Source organism: Cricetulus griseus, chromosome 2 (assembly GCF_003668045.3).
Source record: "Cricetulus griseus strain 17A/GY chromosome 2, alternate assembly CriGri-PICRH-1.0, whole genome shotgun sequence".
Lineage (NCBI taxonomy): Eukaryota > Metazoa > Chordata > Mammalia > Rodentia > Cricetidae > Cricetulus > Cricetulus griseus.
The window spans coordinates 224031962-224051881 of record NC_048595.1 but is presented as its reverse complement, the minus strand read 5'-3'; the positions used below and the strand labels follow the sequence as shown (position 1 = coordinate 224051881).

The following is a 19920-nucleotide window of genomic DNA, read 5'->3' as shown; positions in this document are numbered from 1 at the left end:
AATGGGGAATGAGGCCCAGCCTGCACTCTGAATTTAGATTTCTGGCCTCCAGATATACAAGATAATGAATTCCTGTTGTTTTAAGCCATCCAGTTCCCAGCGATCTGTTGTAATGGCCATAGGCAACAAATAAACTTGGTATAATGTTTGGAGAAACTAGGATAAATTAAAACATGGGAGAATGCTGGTGGCAGAATTGTGGTTCCAGAATTTAGTACTTCAGAGTAAAAAAAAAAACCAATGCAAAGAAAAAGAAAAAAAGAAGGAGAAGGAGAAGGAGAAGAAGAGGAAGAGGAGGAGGAGGGGGTTGGGGGAATCTAAATACTTTGCTTACAAATTCTCTAATTGGAGGTTAGAGCAGAAGTGGGCTTAAAATATTTCTCAAAACTGAACATATTAACCACTAACAGTCTAAATTCACATTTTTAGCCAATTCAAATGTGGTATTTTTAGCCCGTTTCCTTAGAAGTCACTTTTATAAGCCTACTCAAAGATCAGTACCCAAATCATAGTGTCACGTGAACAAAATCATCACAGCACAGCAGTGGCCAATGTACATGATTTCGTCATGGGGGACTATCCGGGAAGAGAGGATCAGCAGAAGGAATGGGAGGAGACCAGAGCGGGTAATGGGAGTGAATATGATCACATACACTGAAAAAACAAAAAAAGACGCCATCACTTTCACAGTCATAGCTTTTGGTGAAACCAACACACTTCTCCAGACTCTGAGAAAAACCCTTTCTACAGCTCACCTGGAATCTGTGGGTGTTGATTCTGATGCAGGCCTGGGGGTCGAGGGAGGACAGTTCACTCTTAAGGGGGCAGGACACTGGGGCACAGCATCTAACCCCTCACCCTCAGCTGTGCCCCAATAGGAAAGGCCTGACCATTCCCAGAGCCTTTATGCTTGTCACGAGTGTTTTCCCCATGTTTCCCACCTGCAGTATTTGTCCATTGCTCTCTGACAGCAAAGGGTGCTTGCTAAGTTCTAGAATATTTGTAAAGAGGTTTTGATGAAAACACTTGCTTCTGAGAGAAAGTTTAGAGAGTATGCAGGATTTTTTCTGGTTTTTTCTTTATTAAGAGAAAATACTTTTCAGCATTTTTGATACATTAAATAAAATGATGATCATAGCAGCTTGAGGTAATTTTTATATATAATCAGTCATATTGCTGGATACAGTAACCCCTAGGTAATGGGATTTAGATTTCATTCTGAAGGGTGAATTAAGTCTCAATGTACATCCTGTCCTCCTGAAGCCCAGGACTCCAGGCCAACTTCTGATGCTTTCAATCAGCCACTATGGCTGGGGCTCTAAGTGACCGCCCTTCGGGACCGTTAGTCTCCAGTTGGTCTCTCTAGCAAGCTCTATATACCTTTGGGAAACAAGGTTAGGGACGGTCTAAGGAAACATTCCAATGCTGCAAATGGATTAACAGTGTGGCATGGTTTAAGTCTGCTGCAAAAATATACATTTCAAAGATACCTGAAGTCAATACTTTGGGGCCTTCCTCTGATTTAGTATTTGTATTGCCTGAGGCTGGCATGGCATGGGCTCAGGAAATTAGAGGGACTGCTGGAAACTTCCATAGCATCATTATCTGGGACACAATTTACCTATGGACTTCATGTGCTTTGGTGAAGTCCTCCTCAAGAGCTATTGTCCTCGGGACACAAAGGTTTCCATTTAGTGAGCCATTGTGAACAAATGAATGGATAAACATAAAACCACAAAGCCACACACTAGCTAGAAGCTCACTGTTTCTCTTTCCCGGGCTCTTCTCAGTTGTTCTCAAGGGGTTTCTATACACAGTGTAACTAACCTTTGGGATCAACTTTTTGAATAAGCAGATCTGGACTGCATCGTTTTTATTAGTGAAAATCTGGTTGTGTTTTAAAGTCATAATAAACAAGGGCTGTAAAGCAGGGACAGAAACAGATGTGGATAATTTTAAAATATATTTCCAAGTGGGCTTAAACATCTTTATCCCAGAGAGGAATTTTATTCAGCAGCTGCTATGAAAAATGGTCTGAAACAAGGACCTAGTGTTATGGAGATTTCCCCAAAAGAGCCTGTGTGAGAGAAGACAGATTGAATTAGCAACACTCTCTACACTGCTTCTCTCTGTAGACTAGCCTCCCAAAAGCTGTGGGTCAACTTTAGCAGTTGTTCTTTCATGGGCTAGAGACAAGGCCTCTAACACTTAGTGGTAGATCAAGGGCTACTGAAGGTAAGGCAGATTGTGGACTCAGGCCAAATGAAGAAAATCAAGGGTCTACTGTGGATAGGAGCTGTCCCAGGATACTCATTTCATACCTGGATCTGTGTGAACTGAGAGGCCAAATTTACACTTATATTGAACATGCTATACTTCTCCACAAAACTTTGTTTAACCAGGTCCTACATCAGCTTGGAAATACATGGGACCTCCTCAGACCTCCAGAGTATGTTAAAATGCTCCAGCCATCTTGCTGCTGCTCTAGATTGAACCACAATTGGAGCCTCTGGTGAAATCATGCCCCCCAACTTTGATCTAGTGTGATCATGGGCTCACATTTTACTTTACACCCCCTCGCCATCCCCTAGACCGGAACTCTTTTGGAGCGCTTACTTGATACACAGCCAGGCAGAAAAGAGATTTGTAAATGTGGTTTTGTGAGAACCAGTTTTCATGATGAATAGGATGCAGACAAACAAATGGAGTGACATCCGGGGAATTCCTGTAAATTCCATGGTATCTCATCCCAAGAGAGGGGGAAGTACTGATTCATGTCTGAGACTTGACTGTTAAGGAATGTGATGGGGGGGGGGTGGTCCCTGGTAGGTACTAGATACGGTTTGAATGTGTTTTCCAAAGATTCAGTGCCAGGAGCCGAGTGTCTGTGTGATGACACTGAGGAAGTGGAACCTTTATGATGTTGGCGACAGAATGAGGTCGTTGGTGGGCAGAGCTATAATTAAGGACTAATGCTGACCTCCTGGAGTGTATTCTCACAAGCATGGGTTGCTAAAAAGTGAGAGGACTTTGTGTTTGGTCTCTTCTGCATGTGGTCAGTTCCTTTTCCTTTCTTCAATTTCATCATGTTGTGAGGCAGCCAAGAAAGCTCTCGCCAGAGGCCAAACATATGGAGCTCCTAATCCGAGATGTTCAGTCCCTAAAACTGCAAAGGAAATAAACCCCTATTGTTAAATAAAATACTCAGCACCAGTTATTCTGTTATGGCAGCAAACGAATGAAGCCAGCTGACGATGGTTCATCCCGGGAGCTTACTTTAGGCACAATAAACTCTGCAATGGGCTTTGGTGTGGGAGCAAAGCAATGCCAACTCTTGTCCTCTTAAGCAGTTTACTGCCATAAAGACTGCAGATAGTTTAACCTGGTCATTTTTATTCATATACACAACCTGACTCACCTCTCTCTGGAGGTTGATGTCTGCCCCCTGCAGAACCAGCTCCCTCACACAGTCTATGTGGCCAGCGTAGGAAGCAACCATGAGGAGTGTGGTGCCATGCTGCATGGAGAAGAGATGAACGGTTATGCTCTCACGGTAAAGAGGGAGCCTAGAGGACTCTGCAGAAATGTAAGCATCACCAGACGAGGCACATGTGATGAATGGCTCACGAATAACTCTGACGCCCACTGGATGAGAACAAGCAAACTGATAAGTCACCAAGGTTGGAATTTACTTACATCCACCTCCTTCAGAAACAGTCCAAGCAAACATCGAGATTGCATTGTAAGTCAGTAACGATACAATGTTCTCATTTTATGACTCACACTGAATGCTTCCTGATCCAAAACACTGTTATTAATTCAAAAGTGAGCTGGATGTTACCAGCTGGTTTTCTGGATCTGAAAGGTTTCTGATGTTCTTGTTTTGTATATTCATTTGCAATGTAAATTGATCCTTTCCACTCTCAACCTTTCCTTTTCTCCCTTCAAACCTTCAGATCCTCTCCTGTCTCCTCTCTGTAGTGCTGACTTCAATCAGTGTCACCTGCTACAATGTTAACTGATGGTTTGCTCTTGTGCAGGTGACCACTGCTGCAGTGAGTTCCTGAGTGCAGGGACCATACAGTATCCAGAGGACACCAAGTCAACTTAAAAGTCTTTTAAAAAGTTTTCCCTCTTTCTTTTTAAGCCACCATGGACTGCATAACGGGTCTGTGTCTAAAAACTTTTCTATGTCTTATTTATATAGAAAAGAAGAGTGGGGTTTATTTAGAAAAAGTTTTAACTCAGATTTAAGCATGGGTATTAAGGGAAAGAGAAAGAATCTCAGGAGAAGGACAAAACACTCTCAACTATGGGCATGGGCTTCTTAAGAGCCAACCAATTTTTATTTTTATTTTTAAAATCTGTCTTGATTTCTTCCTTGATTTGTTCAGTAATGTACTGTTTAATTTCCATGAGTTCCTGTAGTCTTTTGTTGTTGACTTTAACTTTCAGAGCATTGTGTGGTCAGAGTGTATATATGGGGTTATTTCATTTTTTTTATGAATTTGCTAAGAGTTGTTTTGTGTCTCAGAATGTGGTCTATTTGAGAGAAACTTGGACGAGCTGCTGAGTAGACCGTATACTCTTTGGTGTTTGAGCGGAATGTTCTGTAGATATCTGTTCGGTCCACTTCATGTATGATGCCTTTAATTTGCTTTCCCTGTTTCTTTACTCGGATGAACTGCTTTCTTTCCTCTGTAGTCCTCATGACTAGAGTGACAATTTTACTATCACTATCCTTTAGCTGAATGTGTCCCTCCAAAATTCATGCTGAAATCTAATTCCCATTGTGGTGGTATTAGGAGACAGGCCTTTTAGAAAGTGATTAAAATATGAGCCACTTGCCTTCCAAGTAGGATTAGTGCTCATATAAAATACTCGGGGGTGGGGGGGCTCCTGCCCTGTTGTACAGAGGGTGGTTCCTGCCCTGTTCTATAGAGAGGGCTCCTGCCCTTTTCTACAAAGGGGGTTTCCTGCCCTGTAGTACAAAGGGGAGTTCCTGCTCTGTTCTATAGAGAGGGGGGCTCCTGCCTTGTTGTGCAGAGGGGGGCTCCTGCCCTGTTCTATAGAGAGGGAGATCCTGCCCTGTTGTACAGAGGGGGCTCCTGCCCTGTTGTACAGAGGGGGTTCCTGCCCTGTTCTACAGAGAAGGCTCTTAGCAGACACCAAATATGCAGGTACTAGGGCTTGATTTCACAGCCTACATGATTGTGAGCAATAAACTTCTGCTGTTTATAAACTACCCAGCCGGAAGCATTTTATTATAATGCTTCAAGTAGACTCTTGGTTTAAAGACAATTTGTTTAAACAAGCTATAACTACATCCTTTTACATGAGATGTAAGTGTGTGTGTGTGTGTGTGTGTGTGTGTGTGTGTGTGTGTGTGTGTTACAGGTCACACTGCTGTCAAGATAAAAATCAATCATGAGCAGAAGAAAGTAAGAAGCACCTAATTTGGACATTTAAAAGAGAACAAGAGGCTAGAGAGGGCTGGTGGGTAAGCAAGAATACTGCTATTGCAGAAGGGTCGTGTTTCCAGCACCCACACTGAACACTTCACAATCACCTGTAGCTCCAGCTTCAGGGGATCTGAGACCATACCCCTTTTTTTGCATTCAAGGGCACTTGCATTCATGTGACATAAGTGCACACAGACATATAGACATAAAATTTTAAGAAAAATTTAAAAAAGAGGAAATAGCTTTAAAAATAAGATTAATCTATAAAAGAGAAATAAAAAACTGGCTAATTCTTTTGAAAGAAAAGATGAATAAAATGAATAATAAAAACATATCTTTATGATTGATTTAAAAAATTCTATACTATGATCATTTGAAACAAAGATTTGTTCAATATAGAAAGCATACAAAGTGTCATAGTACAACATATATTTCAAAACAAACTGGTATTGAACAAAGCACATACAAATGTATACAAAGGTAGTGAGCCCAAATCAAAGACATTGGAAAGCATACATTAATAAGTCTAAAAAAGTTGCAAGACTCTTGTGATTCCAATAAATATGGTTAAATAGATAAACAAAGCAAAAAAAATAAAAGCAAAGATGGGGTTAATTTAGGATTCCCCCAGGCATGGGAGTACAAGCCTGCAGTTCCTCTGAAGCAAGAGATGGGGACAGCCAGTGAGTATAACAAGCGTCAGGACTCTTGTCTCAGAAACTTAAACTCTAGGAATCCCAGGTGAACAGCATCAGCAAATCAAAGCTTTGAGCAGACAGCCTGTCGTCTGGAGATGCACTATGCATTCTTTACAGTCTGTTGGAAAAGTCTGAAAATGGTTGCTTGGATTGAGAACAGTTTCCAAGAAAGCCCCCTGGGGGCATCCTGTGCATCCCAACGTTCCCCATAGGTTTAGTAGGTGATGATAAGCCTTAGTTCATAAGTTCCAGTAGTGACAGCCTAGAGATCAATCATCAGAATAAGTGACAATCCTAGAACCCAGATTCCATGACAGGTGCCACATGGACGAGGCAGACGCCTACCCAGGACATTCCAGGAGGAGCAAAGTCCTGCACCGTCTCCACATAGCTCCTTGTTCCCCTGTACCACTAACTGCCCTTTCAAAACAGCAAGATGTCTGAAACCACCCTCATTTAGAAGTGCTCCTTTGTGTTAAGAAATTGCTTCTCCAGAAACCTCCTGAATAAGTGACTATTAAATTTATTTTAAAATTTTATTTTATTTATTATTACTTTATGTGTGGTGTTCGTGTATGAGGGTGTACATACTACAACACACATGTGGAGGGCAGATGACATCTTTGTGGAGTCACTTCTCTCCTGCCTTTATATGAGCTCCCAAATCAAACTCAGTTCATCAGGCTTGTGGCCAGCACTCTTACCTGCTGAGCCATCTCGCCAGAGGGGTCATCTAAGAGGGGTAATTTATAACATATTTATTAGCCAAACATCTATTCATGGGAGCAAAAATCTTGTTCAAAACAGCCACTCAGATAGATACAGAGTAAGCCCTGTGGGAGGTGTGGTAGCACAGATGACTCAGGGTACCAGAAAAGGTGGCTCTGTGAGGTACAGCAGGGTGACCTTCAAAACTCAGAACTTAGAGGATGTCATGGGAGTGTCTGAAGAGGGATGACTTTAAAAAAAAAAGGAGGAAAGGTAGGCACCAACATGGTCAGAGACAAGGCCAGAGGTGGCAACTGGTTCCTATTCCTTCCTGTTGGTCAGTGTGGGGCAGGAACTCATCCACTGAGACCCAAGTAAGACCTGTGTAGCAGTTCACAGATGCCTACAGTCTCCTTTAAGCCTGGGTTCTGACAAAGAACAGACTGTATATTCAAATTGGAATAATCAGAGGGAAATTTAATAGACTATTCATAAAGTAGTGGTCTGGCAGTCTAGTTCTGGGACTTAATGACAGCAGGGCTCTGAGAGTGGCCAGGCTTGATCACAAATAATGTGATGGCCCCTACAACGGTGAAAGGCTGAAAGGGAGGCCCCCTTCCCGAAGATGCTTTTATTGTCCAAATTAAACTGAAGGACCAAGGGAGGGAGACTTCTGGGCATTTCTTATGATTCAGATTCTGGGCCCAGGGCCATCCAGGAAAAGATACAGAACAGATCTGGGTGTTCCTGGTGACCCAGTGAGCAGACTAGAGCAAATCCTGCCTTTTCTTTCTTGGGCCACTGGTAGGTTTCACTCGGCAAATTTGTACATCAAAGCTGAAATGGTACTCCCTGTCTCAAGAAAAATATTTTGTTTCAAACCACAAAACCATCTCCTTATTTGAGGTCCTCCTTGTCCCCAGGGATGTGGAGAAGTCTTGCTAAACACAGAGAAGTGATGGCTTCTAGTTGGGGAAGGGAATGCAGCTCTAGGTGGGACCTGCTGATGGCAGTAGCACCTATTTTACTTGCCCCTTCTAGCTCACCCTTGATGAAGTCCCTTTTTCCAAAGTGAAAGGACAGAAAGGAGGCTGGTGCAGGCTTCACTTTCTCAGTTTTTGCATTAATGTATGAAAATCACAACAGTCACGAAGCCCACATGTACTCTAAATTATCCTCCCTCCCTCCCTCCCTCCCTTCCTCCCTCCCTCCCTCCCTCCCTCCCTCCCCCTCCCTCCCTTTTTAACAGTTTACTAAACATTCCTTTATTCTTGGAACTTGCCAGTCTCCTTCCTAATGAAAGCCCCTCATTCACTATGCTAGAGGCCTTCTGTTCTCAGTGTGCAACTGTTTGCTTTCTGACTTCCTCAGTATGTTTCTAGGCTTCTTGGAAAAGCATAAAGCAAGCAAACACAAGAAATACATAAGCATGTGAAGGATGTGTATCCATGAGGAGCTCATGCCCTCAGTGTGCAAAGGCGTGCTCTGAGCATGCAGATACCATGTTTTCCATACACTGTCTCTGCAGTCCACATCCACGCGACCACTGTTTAACAGCAGTTTCAGCAGGGCCAGGTTTCCTCTCCTTGCTGCCCAGAATGCAGCGTTGGCAAGTGGAGTTTCCTTCTGCAAGAGTAGAAACAAACAAGGTCTTAAAATAGAAGTCAGTGGTCATGGCTGCTTCAATGCACACAGATAACACCTTTCCAAAGGAAGAATTCCAGACGAGGGGTGATCATTTGCAAGACTGCCTGCCTCTCCATTTATAAGATTGTATCACTTTAGACTGTGAGAAGTGTTTCATTTACTACTAGATCTCTGGGCTCACGGCTGTCTGCAGAGCAATGCTCTATTACACCACAACCAATGCCTTACCTCCCACCAAAGTCTCAGCTTCCTGACTGTTGGGTCTTGGTTTGCAGTTTCCTTTTAGCTTGAAGTGAATTTCCCCCATCCTAGAAGGACAAGGTTCTGCCCTATGCAGTCCCCCTCTGAAGCATTCGAACAACCCCTTCCTTGTTAGTGGAGCAAAAGCTCTCCCTTCTGACCCTTGAAAGGAGTTTAGTGGTACCTTTTCTTCAGCATTTCTAGCCCACTCCAGCTATTGGGGTAGGCAACTCACTTCTCCTCCACTCAATATTTTTTTCCTTCAATTGGAACTTGCCAGAAGTTTTGGGTGAGAACTAGAGACTTTGGGCAGAGAATGCAATTTTGTGTCCCCTGTCACTGCGTTGCTGGGCATTTTTAAAGTGGCTAAATCAAAGTTGGGCCATACCTTATGGAAGAAGAGGACTGGAAATAAAGTCTCAAAAGGAATGGCAAAATAAGTCATTTAAATTTCCTGTGATAAGACAAACTGGTGTGGATTTGTAGAGAAGAATCCTTGGCTGGGGACTAGACAGTTCAGACTGCCACACAAAAATGCCTTGGTTCATGGAAGTCATTGTTGCATTTTGCTTCAGATAGAGATCAAAATATCTGCCCTGAAGGGGAGGGAGGGGAGAGGGCAGGGAGAGAGGGAGGAGGGAATAAACTGATTGCTTGAAAAAACAGGTTCTGATTTTTTTTCTTAACTGATACACTCCTTGGAAGGAGACAGATGACTCAAGAAGTAAACAAAACTTGAAGGGCTCAGGAAGCTCCTAAAACCTACAAGATTCACATGGCTTAAGGTTACAGGCTGTAACAATTGCTGAGGAGAGAAAGCTCTCTAGTCAGCCAAGACCATGTCAGCTGTGGCAGGAGCTCCTAGGAGGCAGATTTGCAGGGTCATTTGTCACCCATGCTGGGGGGGGCACTTTCCAATGGTGAAGCTGCTTTTTAGTCCCTTCTGCTCTTCTAAGTAACCCCAGTAACTCACTGGCTCACTAAGCCAGACTTGGGGTGTCCAGTGTGGGGTCAACATTTGCAAGAAAGTCACACAACACCAACACACCAGAAATGCTCACAAGTGCTCATTTCTTCCACTCCAAATGTTTTCCTTTATGAAGTTAGAGTGATAGTGAAAATTAAATTCCAAATATTAGTACTATTATAGAATGTGGCTGCTCTCAGGACATGCTATTATTCACATTACTAATAAAATGATTTGGGGACTGTGTCAAAACCCCTCTCTGACCATAAAGGCCTATTTTTAAACATCTTTTAAATGCAGTCACATGGCTAAAAACATTCGGTCTCCTAGGATTATATTGACCAATGACTCTAGCTATCTTAGCTTGCATATACATATCCTATGGCTCTTCATTTTATGAAACCATCTAAGACCATTTCTCTTGACATCTATTGTTTTTTGTTTGTTTTTCAAGACAGGGTTTCTCTGTGTAGCCCTTACTGTCCTGGATCTCACTCTATAGACTTGGCTGGCCTCGAACTCACAGAGATCTGCCAGCCTCTGCCTCCTGATTTGCTGGAACTAAAAGTATGGGCCACCCAGCATACTTTGTTGCTTCAACTGAACTTCAAACACCTGAAAAACCACCTGCAAACAGCAAGTGTCTACTGTCAGAAGGAGCTTTGTAGCAGGGAATTCTTGTCTCTTTAGGATGGTTTTTTAAGTTCCTCTCTGGTTGGGCTGGACAGACCAGTTTCCAAGATGCTAGACAATGAGTTCAGTAAAAAGCTGCAAATATTTCATTCTCCCTCCAGGGCTTGACTTTCTGAGAGGAGAGGAAGGTTGGATAGAACAGTTGATCTGGGGTAAGAGAGAGTCAGGTTCAAGTCTTCGTGGCTCTGTATCTTAAGTGAGTTACTTACATTCTCCTGACCCCAGTAAGACGGGGAAATAATACAGTCCTCTGCACTGTGCCGGAGGAGCAAATCCTCTCTACAAATGCATAGCCAGAGCTTGCTATATTTGTCCAAGCAATATGGATACATGGTCACTAGCATGTGCTAGGGGCGGGGGGGGGGAGTGGTTAGGGGTTAGAAATACAGGCTAACTTTGATCTCTGACTACCAGGGCTTTATAGCCTCATAGGAAAATAACCCATGTCAACAGGCCTGAGTTTTGTAGGTCAATGGAGGAGGAGTATGGCTGCTAATGGTGAGAATAGGAAGCAGATAACAGTCATTGTTGCCCGAAGCCTACAAGCCTACCCCAGCATCACCCTCAACAGGGCAGAGTGAGGATGTGAGGGAGAAAACAAGAATGAGATTATGGGGGCCAGGGGACCAGAGCCCTAGAGGAGAGTATAGACCCATGAACTTGGACTTTATCCTGGGGAACCAAGGAGGTGTTTGAAGGTGAGAAATATCAGTTTTGAACATGAGGAGAGCCCCAGTGACTATGTCGTGGAGGAGAGGACGAAGAGCTACAGTGACATTGGTGTATGGAAGGCGAGAGCTGTAGGCGCTGGACCCACAGACCGCTGTGGGAATGGGGGCAGGAGAGACAGGCTGTCTTGGAACTTGCTGTCTAGTCCAGGCTGGCCTCCAACGCATAGAGATCCTCCTGCTTCTGCCCTTGCGTCCTGGGACTAAAGGTGTGCACCACCTCAATGAGCTCAACTTTGAACATGCTCAGTTCCAGCTGCCAATGGGGGAATCCAGGTAGAAGTGTCTAGCAAAGAAAAGGGCGTATGCTCCCCTGGCAGTGTGGCCACACACTAAGTGGAGGCCAGGCATCTTGAGCTAACACTTAATGAAGTTCACACTCAGTGCCACACGGTATGCTGTCTGCATAGATATCATTTAACCCTCAGCACAGCTCAGAGAGACAGGTACTGTATTCCAGACAAGGTAAGAGAGGAATGGCAAGGCAGGTACCGCACCGAGCAGGCTGCTGCTCCAGGCTGCTCACCATACTGTTCTGCCACCCACAAAATCTTTAGGAGACAGCAAGGAATAAGGTGGCAGGACCTCCAAGGCTACAGTGACCTCCAGTGACCTTTCCACCCTCCCTTCCAATATCCTCTCTTGCCAAGACAAAAAGTTCCCCCAACTTTCCTTTCCTCAGGGAGTCTACAGGAGTCACAACCCCTGGATAACTTCCAAATCTCGCCATGCATACATTGTGTACAGAACCATAAAAGGTGTGGCAAGGGCTGGGTAAGTCCTTCAGTCATTGATGGAAACAGTGCCCTCTGTCTCCCCTTCCCTCCCTTATTCCCACCCCCTCACCACTCTATACATCCATTATAAATCTCTGTAAAAAATAAAGGAAATAAAAAAGATGACACTTTAAGTGGGTGAATGCCAGGTTAAACATATCCATTTTGCTAATTTATTTTCCCGTGGCTTCTCCTAGTAATTTAAGCTAAGTGGTGAACTGGATTTCACTATGAGGAAATTATGTTTGGGGATGTGGATGAGGCAATGGGCTCTTGCAAACATCTAGCTTGGGCACAGCTGGCTTCAGCTATGACCATAAAACTCACTAGTGGGATACTTCATCTTCCTGGCTAAGACTTGCTCAAGAAAGTCCCAGAAACTTCTGTTTTCTCTTATCATAATCTTTCCCCATCTCCAACTGAGTAACGCTCTTGGAACCCTTGGTCCTGAAGACCAAGACACATGGTTAGAATAGCATTTATAGAATTTGCGTGTGGGCACACACACATACCACCACCACCACCATCACCGCTGCCACCATCACCACCGCCACCACCAACAACTAAAAATCAAAAGCCCTCACCTCAGTCTTACACTGTGTCTTAGTTGCTTTTCTACTGCTGTGAGAAAACATCATGACCAAAAGCAATCCAGGGAGGAAACTTTACTTAATCTTATACTTCCAGCTAACAGTCATTGCTGAGGAAGTCAGGGCAGGAACTGAAGCAGAGGCCATGGCAGAGGAGTGCTGCTTGGGGGAGGGCTGCTTATTGGCTTGCTCCACCTGGTTTCTTATACCATCCAGGATCACTTGCCCAGGTGTGCTACACCCACAACGCACTGGGCACTCCCGCATCAATAATCAATTAAGAAAATGCCCCACAGGCTTGACCCCCTGGTGGGAGCATTTTCTCAGTTGAAGTCTCCTCATCCCAAATGACTCCAGCTCCTGTGTGGTTGACCTAAAACTAGCCACCAAGGTAGATTTCTGGGGGCAAGTTGGTACCTGAGGGAAGTATGCACTAGCAGGACAGTGGTGGAACTCAGGGGTAGAGACTGATCACCCGTGCAAGGCCCTGAGTGTGAAGTCATGTGACTGCCAACAGCAGAATAAAGCCAAAAGAGAGCTTCGAAGGGGTCCATGTGGTTCAGACTCACTCAGCCCACATGGAGTGACTCAACTCAACACAAAGGCATAAACTGTGATGACAATGCCTGACAGACTCTCTCATGAGCACATCAGCAATGCTGACTTTCTGTTCATCGGTGTGAAGACCCAAACACTTGGGCTGAGAATAAAAAGGCTAACCCTTGGCTCCCAAGTTAAAATTAATAAATGTTCAATGAAAAAATGTCAACTTTATTAATTGCTGAATTTGGAATAATATTGATCCCATGTGGAAAAAGGTGCAAGCCTGTTTTTTTTTCCCCCCACAGTTACTTAGTATAGGTAACAACTCTAGAAAAAAGGTGTAGCTGATGGTAAATTACTTGTAGCTAAATAAACAGTTTAGAACACAAATTTCATAACCATGTTCTAAAAATTTACAATAAAGTCTACAATTATTGTGGGCTACTGAGTGTGTTTCAATACACTTGATCTTATGGGAGGCAGCTGAGGAGCACGGCTAATACAGCTCACGACTGGCTTGAAACTCTGGTCCTTTCCCCTGAACACCATTCTACTCTGATCCTCGGCAAATCCACTTTTCTTCTTTACCTAGCACAGAGTTCTCCTTCTCTCTGCTTCAACCTCCCCAGATCCCCTCCCTGGGAGAGGCAGGGTCTTCTCACACTCAGCACAAGATATATCCATCTGGATTCCAGACCACTGCCCTTCCAGCCAGATCTTCTCACACTCCTAAATACAGAAATACAATTTGGCTTTCTGCATTGGTCTCCATCAGGTTAGATGCTGGAGAAAGATGTTCAGGATCTCTATCCCACCTCAGAATCTTCTGCCTCATCTCACCTAGACGCTGCCACATAACCATACTTTCTTATTCACCGAAAACAGGCATATAGCCAGGCAGCTTCCATGTGTGCCTGTGTGCGCATGTGTGTATGTGTTTCTGTGTCTACAAATGTATGTGGAGGTCAGAGAGCAATCCTGGCTCTCATTCCTTAGGTGCTAGCCATCTTTTTCTTTGAGACAGCCTTTCACTGGCCTGGAGCTCCAAGCACACTAGGCTGGTTGGCCTCAGGGCTCTGCCTATCCCTGCCTCTGCTTTGTTGGGAATATAGGCACATGCCACACTCCTGGATGGGGGATAGAACTCAGGTCCTCATGCTTGCAAGACAAGCACTTGACCAGCTAAGCCACCATCTCAGCACTGAAGCTTTCTTTCCACTTAGCCCGAGTCCAGAACTCATCACACGTCTTATTTTAGAAAACATCAAGTAATGTTCAGCTTCCTCTCAATTAAGGCTCAGCTTCCCCTCCTTTCCTTTAATCCCTTCAGGAGTGGTCACCCCATTTTTGTAGCTCATTGCTCTGGCTAGTGGAAGCCTCTTGCTCAAGTTACTTCACCTCTACCTCCTTCAAAGATCACTTGTTTTAATTGTCCCTTCTACCCACAAGATTCAAGACTCTCCCCATCGCCACTTCAAAATACATTTGTACTGAAACACAATTCACATATTTTATAATCCTCTCAAAAATGCAACTTTATGGGTTTTGGTTATGCAACCATCACTACTACCCATTTCAGAACATTCCAACACTCCCCACAAAGAAACTTCCACACCCATTTACATAATTATATTCCTTCCCATTTCTAGCCCTCACAGCCACTAATCTACTTGCCATCTCTGTGGATTTGCCTATTCTAGACATTACATTTAAGTATGTCTGGCTTCTTTCACTTACCCCATGTCCAAGGCTCCTACATTGCTGCACGAATTAAGGGTTCATTTCTTTTGATTGAACAATTGTATTACATGGTTACATTTTGTGTCACTGTAACGAAATGCCTGACAGAAACAACTTAAGGGAGGATTGATTTTGACCTTTAAGGACAGGAAAAAGGCCAGCTAGATTGCTCAGCAGGTGAAGATGCCACTAAATCTGATGACCTTCCACAAGGTAGAAGAGAAATCCAACTGCTTGCTGTCCTCTGACCTCTTCATGTACACCATGGGCATGCATGTGTCCACAACAGAAAAACCAATAAATGTTAAAAAAAGAAACAAAGAGAGAAGAGACACCAGAGTTTTTTCTTTCCATCCTGCAAAGATCAGATGGCAAGCGGCAAGCTGCAAGCCAGGAAAAGAGCCTCACTAGACACAAGTCAGCCAGCACCCAGCACCGTGGTCTCAGACTTCGAAATCTCTAGAACTTCAGAAAAATGGTGTCTACTATTTAAGTCTCCCAGCTTGTTATTTATAATACAAACTGTATCATCAGCTGATGGACATGTGGAGTGGCTCCACTCTTTGCCTATTTAAAACACTATGGTTATGAATGGGTATACATATTTTTGCACGGGCATATTTTCATTTCTGACAGGTACATATCAAGGAATGCATTCTCTGGACCATGTGGTAATATTTTCAAGTTTTTGAAGACAGAACCAGACATTTTTGAAATCACATCTATGTTGGAGAAGATGGCTCAGAGGTCAAAGTGCTGCAAGTGTGAGTGAGGAATGACTGCCCATCCATAATTACAGCCTCTGAGAGGGGATCCCCAGAGCAAGCTGGCTAGGAAGACTAGTGTATCAGAGAGCTAGTGGCTTTGCCTTACTGGATAGGGTACAAGTGCAATCAAGTATGATTTTTGATATTGACTCAGGTTTCCATGTATACCAACATACATGAGCACTCACACCTGTACAAACCCCCAGACAAACAAGTTTACACATATATGTATACACAGACAAAAATGGAAAAATAAAGAACGACCATATCATAATACAGCCCTCCCAGCGATGTGTGGGGGTTCCAATTTCTGCACATCTTTGTCACCACATTTTCCATTATCTCGCTAATTCATCGTCCCAGTGGAGGTGAGGCGGTAAGTATCTCAGTGTGGTTTTGATTTGCATGTCCCTAATGCTAAATGACGATGTCGAACATCTCCTTAGTGCTTATTGAATATCTGGTGCATCTTAGTGATCTGCCAGTTATTATTGAGGATGCTAAAGTTTCTACCCTCATAAAGAAAATAAACCTTTGTTAACTCTGGATCCCAGCTGCTGCCATGCCCCCCCTCCAAAAAAAACCAAAACACAGAAAACAACAACAAACAACTAAAACACTGCTTGCAGAATTTCTTGAAAGAGTTCCCTATACTTGTGGATTCCACCTAATCTTTTTATTGCTATTGCAGTCTGGCTCCTGAACATAACTCTCTGCAGGAGTGCCTTTGGTAAGCCACCAGTGGCTGTTTTGTTTTGAAATCCAGTGGTCTTTTTCACTCTTAGTTCAGTTTCCCTGTGGTATTTAACACTAAGTCCCTCTTCATTTTTTACAGAGAGACAGAGATTTTTGGCTTGAGTGACAGCACATGCTTCCGTTTGTTTGTTTGTTTATTTATCTTCCATCTCTGGTTGTTCTTTCTCAGTTTTCTCACTGGGCTTCTCTTATTCTGCTCATTCAAAATCTTTTTTTCCCCCTTTGGGCTTGTGTGTATGTGTGGTACATGTCTGCTAACAAGTCAGATGATCTGAGTTTGACACCTAGGACACACAAGACATATGTTCACAAAGGCAAGCTTGTGTGTATGTTTTAGAGGTCAAAGATCAAAGTCATATGTCTCCTTCTATTGCTCTCCACTTTGTTATTTGGGACAGGGTCTCCCAATGAAACCAGACACACCCAGTGAGCCACTGGACTCTGTCTGTCCTTGCCCCCTATCCTGAACAGTGATATTACAGCCTGACCAAGCCATTTGGACCAATACTGCCCCAGGAAGCCACACCCCCCAGTTCCTCATTTTAAATTTTGTTCCTAACAGAGCAACACCCTTGGGTTCAGTTAGCACATAATTCTGCTCACTGTAGAATCTCATCTCCACCTGCTAAGTTTCCACTCTGGATATCTGTCTCATTAGCATCTTTGTGTGGGTTCCCATTAGTGAACAGACTATTCCAAACCAAACATTTCACCTTTTCTCCCTTGCCTTCCCTTCTTATGAGAAACACCAGTTAATAAATTCTGACACTTGAAACAAATCTTAAGTCATTTGTCTAATTCTTTCCATTCTCCTTGCCTACACTCCAGCCCAAATCCACTTATTTTTATTTTTAAATTTAAATTATATATTTTTTATTTTTAAAACTTTTTTATTTGAATTAGAAAGATTATTTTACATGTCAATCCCAGTTCCCTCTCCCTCCCCTCCTTCCAGATCCACCCTGACCTCCAAACCCACCAGCTAACCATAATGTCATTCAGATGGTATGTCCCCCTACCCTGCCTGGTCTCCAGTGGGAGCCAGTGTCTTTCTGACATGCAAATCTTGTCCTGTCATTCCTCTGCTCCAATGAGTTATCAAAAGAGATGGGACAGTAGGGGCTCTGGAGTTGGATGCACTCAGATTTCACTCTTAACACCATTAGTTTTACAGTTGCGAATCTGGGAGAGTTATTTAACTTCTTTATCGTTATCGACTTAAAAAAAAAAGAAAGAGAAAGAAAGAAAGAAGAAAAAGAAAGAGTAGGGCCGATTAGAATACCACTCCTCCCAGAAGACTGGCTCACCATGGCACATTCACATTTTAAATACCCAATCCTTTGGCTTGTTTTTATTAAAACCAGGGCAAGTCACCCTCAAGTGCGGGGAGTAAGTGGACCGACTTTAACAAATGGACTCAAAAAGACAAGAGTCCTCTGGACGCAGAAGCCTGGTAATCAGAAGCACTTCCGCCTGGCAGATGAGTGCTCTGAGGAGGAGGCGGGTGCGGGAGGACCCCGAGGGCCTGGCTGGGGATACCCTGGCGACAAAACCCTGGCCTCCACCGCTCCATCGCAACTGCGGCCTGTTACCATGGCGACAGTCCCTGCCTCCCCGCGGGGCTCCCCGGACCCCGCTGAAAGTGTGCAAAGCTGGAGCGCAGCGGACGCTGGCGTCCCGCACGGGGCCCGTGCACTCACCTTGAAGGACATCCTGCACGCGTCCCCGCCGCAGTCCGCCTCTCCTGGCTCCCCGCCCGCCTCTCCCCGCTCTCCGCCCTCCCTGCCGCCTGCCGCCCTCCGCCGCCTGCCGCAGAGGGGCCGGGCCGCGCTCCCGCGCCTGCAGACAGACAGGGCCAGGGCGGCGCCGGGCCGCGCAGGGGCAGCCGGGTTCGTGCGTGCGCGCACTGGACCCCGTCCCGCGCTGACATGGCTCACCCCGCACGGGCACATGCGCACAGCCCCGAATTCCGCACGCACTCTGAGCTCTCTACACTCGAGTCATGCTCCACAGACAGCGTCCACACACACAGTTCTCCATACTCCACCACCAGGACGCCCTCCAAGCGTATCCTACACCACACACAGTGTCTAGACACAGATCACACTCAACCCGGAGGCTCTCCACACTGATACCTTACACCACACACAGTGTCCACACACAGTAATCACACTTCACACACAGCTCCACCTGTACCAATGACATCCTCCATGTCCTGGGACACACCATTCACATAGGTTCTCCACGCAGAGTCTGCATCCAAGAAGCCCTCCCCACGGATGCCCTACATACACCACACACACGGCTTCCACACATAAAGTTCTCTAGCATCTCACACACATTCTCCTTACTCATTATACACACATTTAGGTCCTCAGACACAGGAGGGACCTTGTTTGTGTTAGCTGATAGTCAGCCTTCAGTTTTTAACTGAAGTTTTAGGAAGAATTGCTTCACCATCTCACCGCTCTTTCTAATAGCTGTTTTGTTTTTTTGTTTTTTTGTTTTGTTTTTTTTTTGTCTTTCTCATTTCTTTTCTCTTTTGTTCTTTTCCAAAGATCTGTGGGTGTCTTCTCCCCTCTTTTAGTAGTGTTGGTGCAAACGTTCCTTTGAAAGACACCTTTTGATTGCATGAGTAGCGTGTTTCCTTTTTGGAGTGGAAAGGCCGCCTTATTTTATTTTTAATAATACTGTTTTCTAGTCCATACACTGCACATCTGTCCACTCCCTCACACAGACCATTGCTGTTTGGGGTGGGCGTGGCATAATTAGCAGTGGGAAGGCCATTTTGAAATAAAAAAACAGTTTTTAATGTATAAAAGAAGAAGATCCCAATGTAAAGGTAAGAGGCGGATGTCTTAACCTCCAGCATGGTAGGAACCATCATTCATTCTCTCATTGCCCTCTTTGCATCTCCCTCCCTCTTCTCAACTGCATTTGTGGTGAATATTTCATTTTAAAGTTGTTAAAAATACAAGGACAAATAAAAGCAAATTCTGAAAATGGAAATGTTAATTCTTTTGTGAAGACCTATTTGTTGATTCTTGCTATTAGTTATTAGATTTATATAATTCTTTTCAGAAAGTCCTTGCCTGTGTCTGGTGTTTTTCTCTTTCAAGCAATTTCAAAGTTTCAGGTCTTTGACCCATTTTGCATAGACAACATTTTTTTTTTTAAATCAAGAACAACTCAAACTTTTTCCCTTGTCTTAGATATCCATTTAGACAAAAAAAAATTCAAGTTGCTATGGTACACTATTATATAAAAGCAGCAGAGCTGTGCCTGCAGTTTGGGGTACACCGAGAAAGGAAAGAACAGTCATTTAATATTTGTACTCAAGAACTAGCTGGCTTCCTTGTGAAAATCCTGGAAGATGGGTCTCATCCCATTCCATAGAGAAGACTAGGACCTTGGGAAATGGAGTGACTAGCTAATAACTGATAGGGCTAGACCTGCTGTGAATCCTGTTTGGCTGTAAATACATATCTCTTTTCTTCCACCACCACAGGCTGCCCATTGACATGCTTTCTGGCTGCCTCTGGCCAGGGTGCTGATGGGATCCTTGTCAGTCTATGGAAAGAATGCGACACACAGTAACCACTCAC

The 19920-nt window shown here is 44.1% G+C and overlaps 1 protein-coding gene across 7 annotated transcripts in view; it reads right to left on the bottom strand.

Moving 5' to 3' along the window:
- Ankrd29 (ankyrin repeat domain 29) overlaps positions 1-18392 on the bottom strand; it is a 47342-nt gene extending 28950 nt beyond the window's left edge. The window contains exons 1-3 of one of the 7 annotated variants that reach the window (XM_027404336.2): positions 18016-18390; positions 8384-8494; positions 3419-3517 (exon numbers count right to left, since the gene is read on the bottom strand). In XM_027404336.2, the coding sequence (XP_027260137.2) occupies positions 3419-3517; positions 8384-8494; positions 18016-18267 (462 nt within the window). In that variant the 5' untranslated portion in view covers positions 18268-18390. Of the gene's footprint in view, positions 1-2980; positions 3167-3418; positions 3555-3696; positions 4976-8369; positions 8495-18015 lie in introns of those variants that run through there. The other 6 variants (XM_035440282.1, XM_035440277.1, XM_035440279.1 and 3 more) reach the window with 6 other exon arrangements.
- Between the last annotated feature and the right edge of the window lie 1528 nt (positions 18393-19920).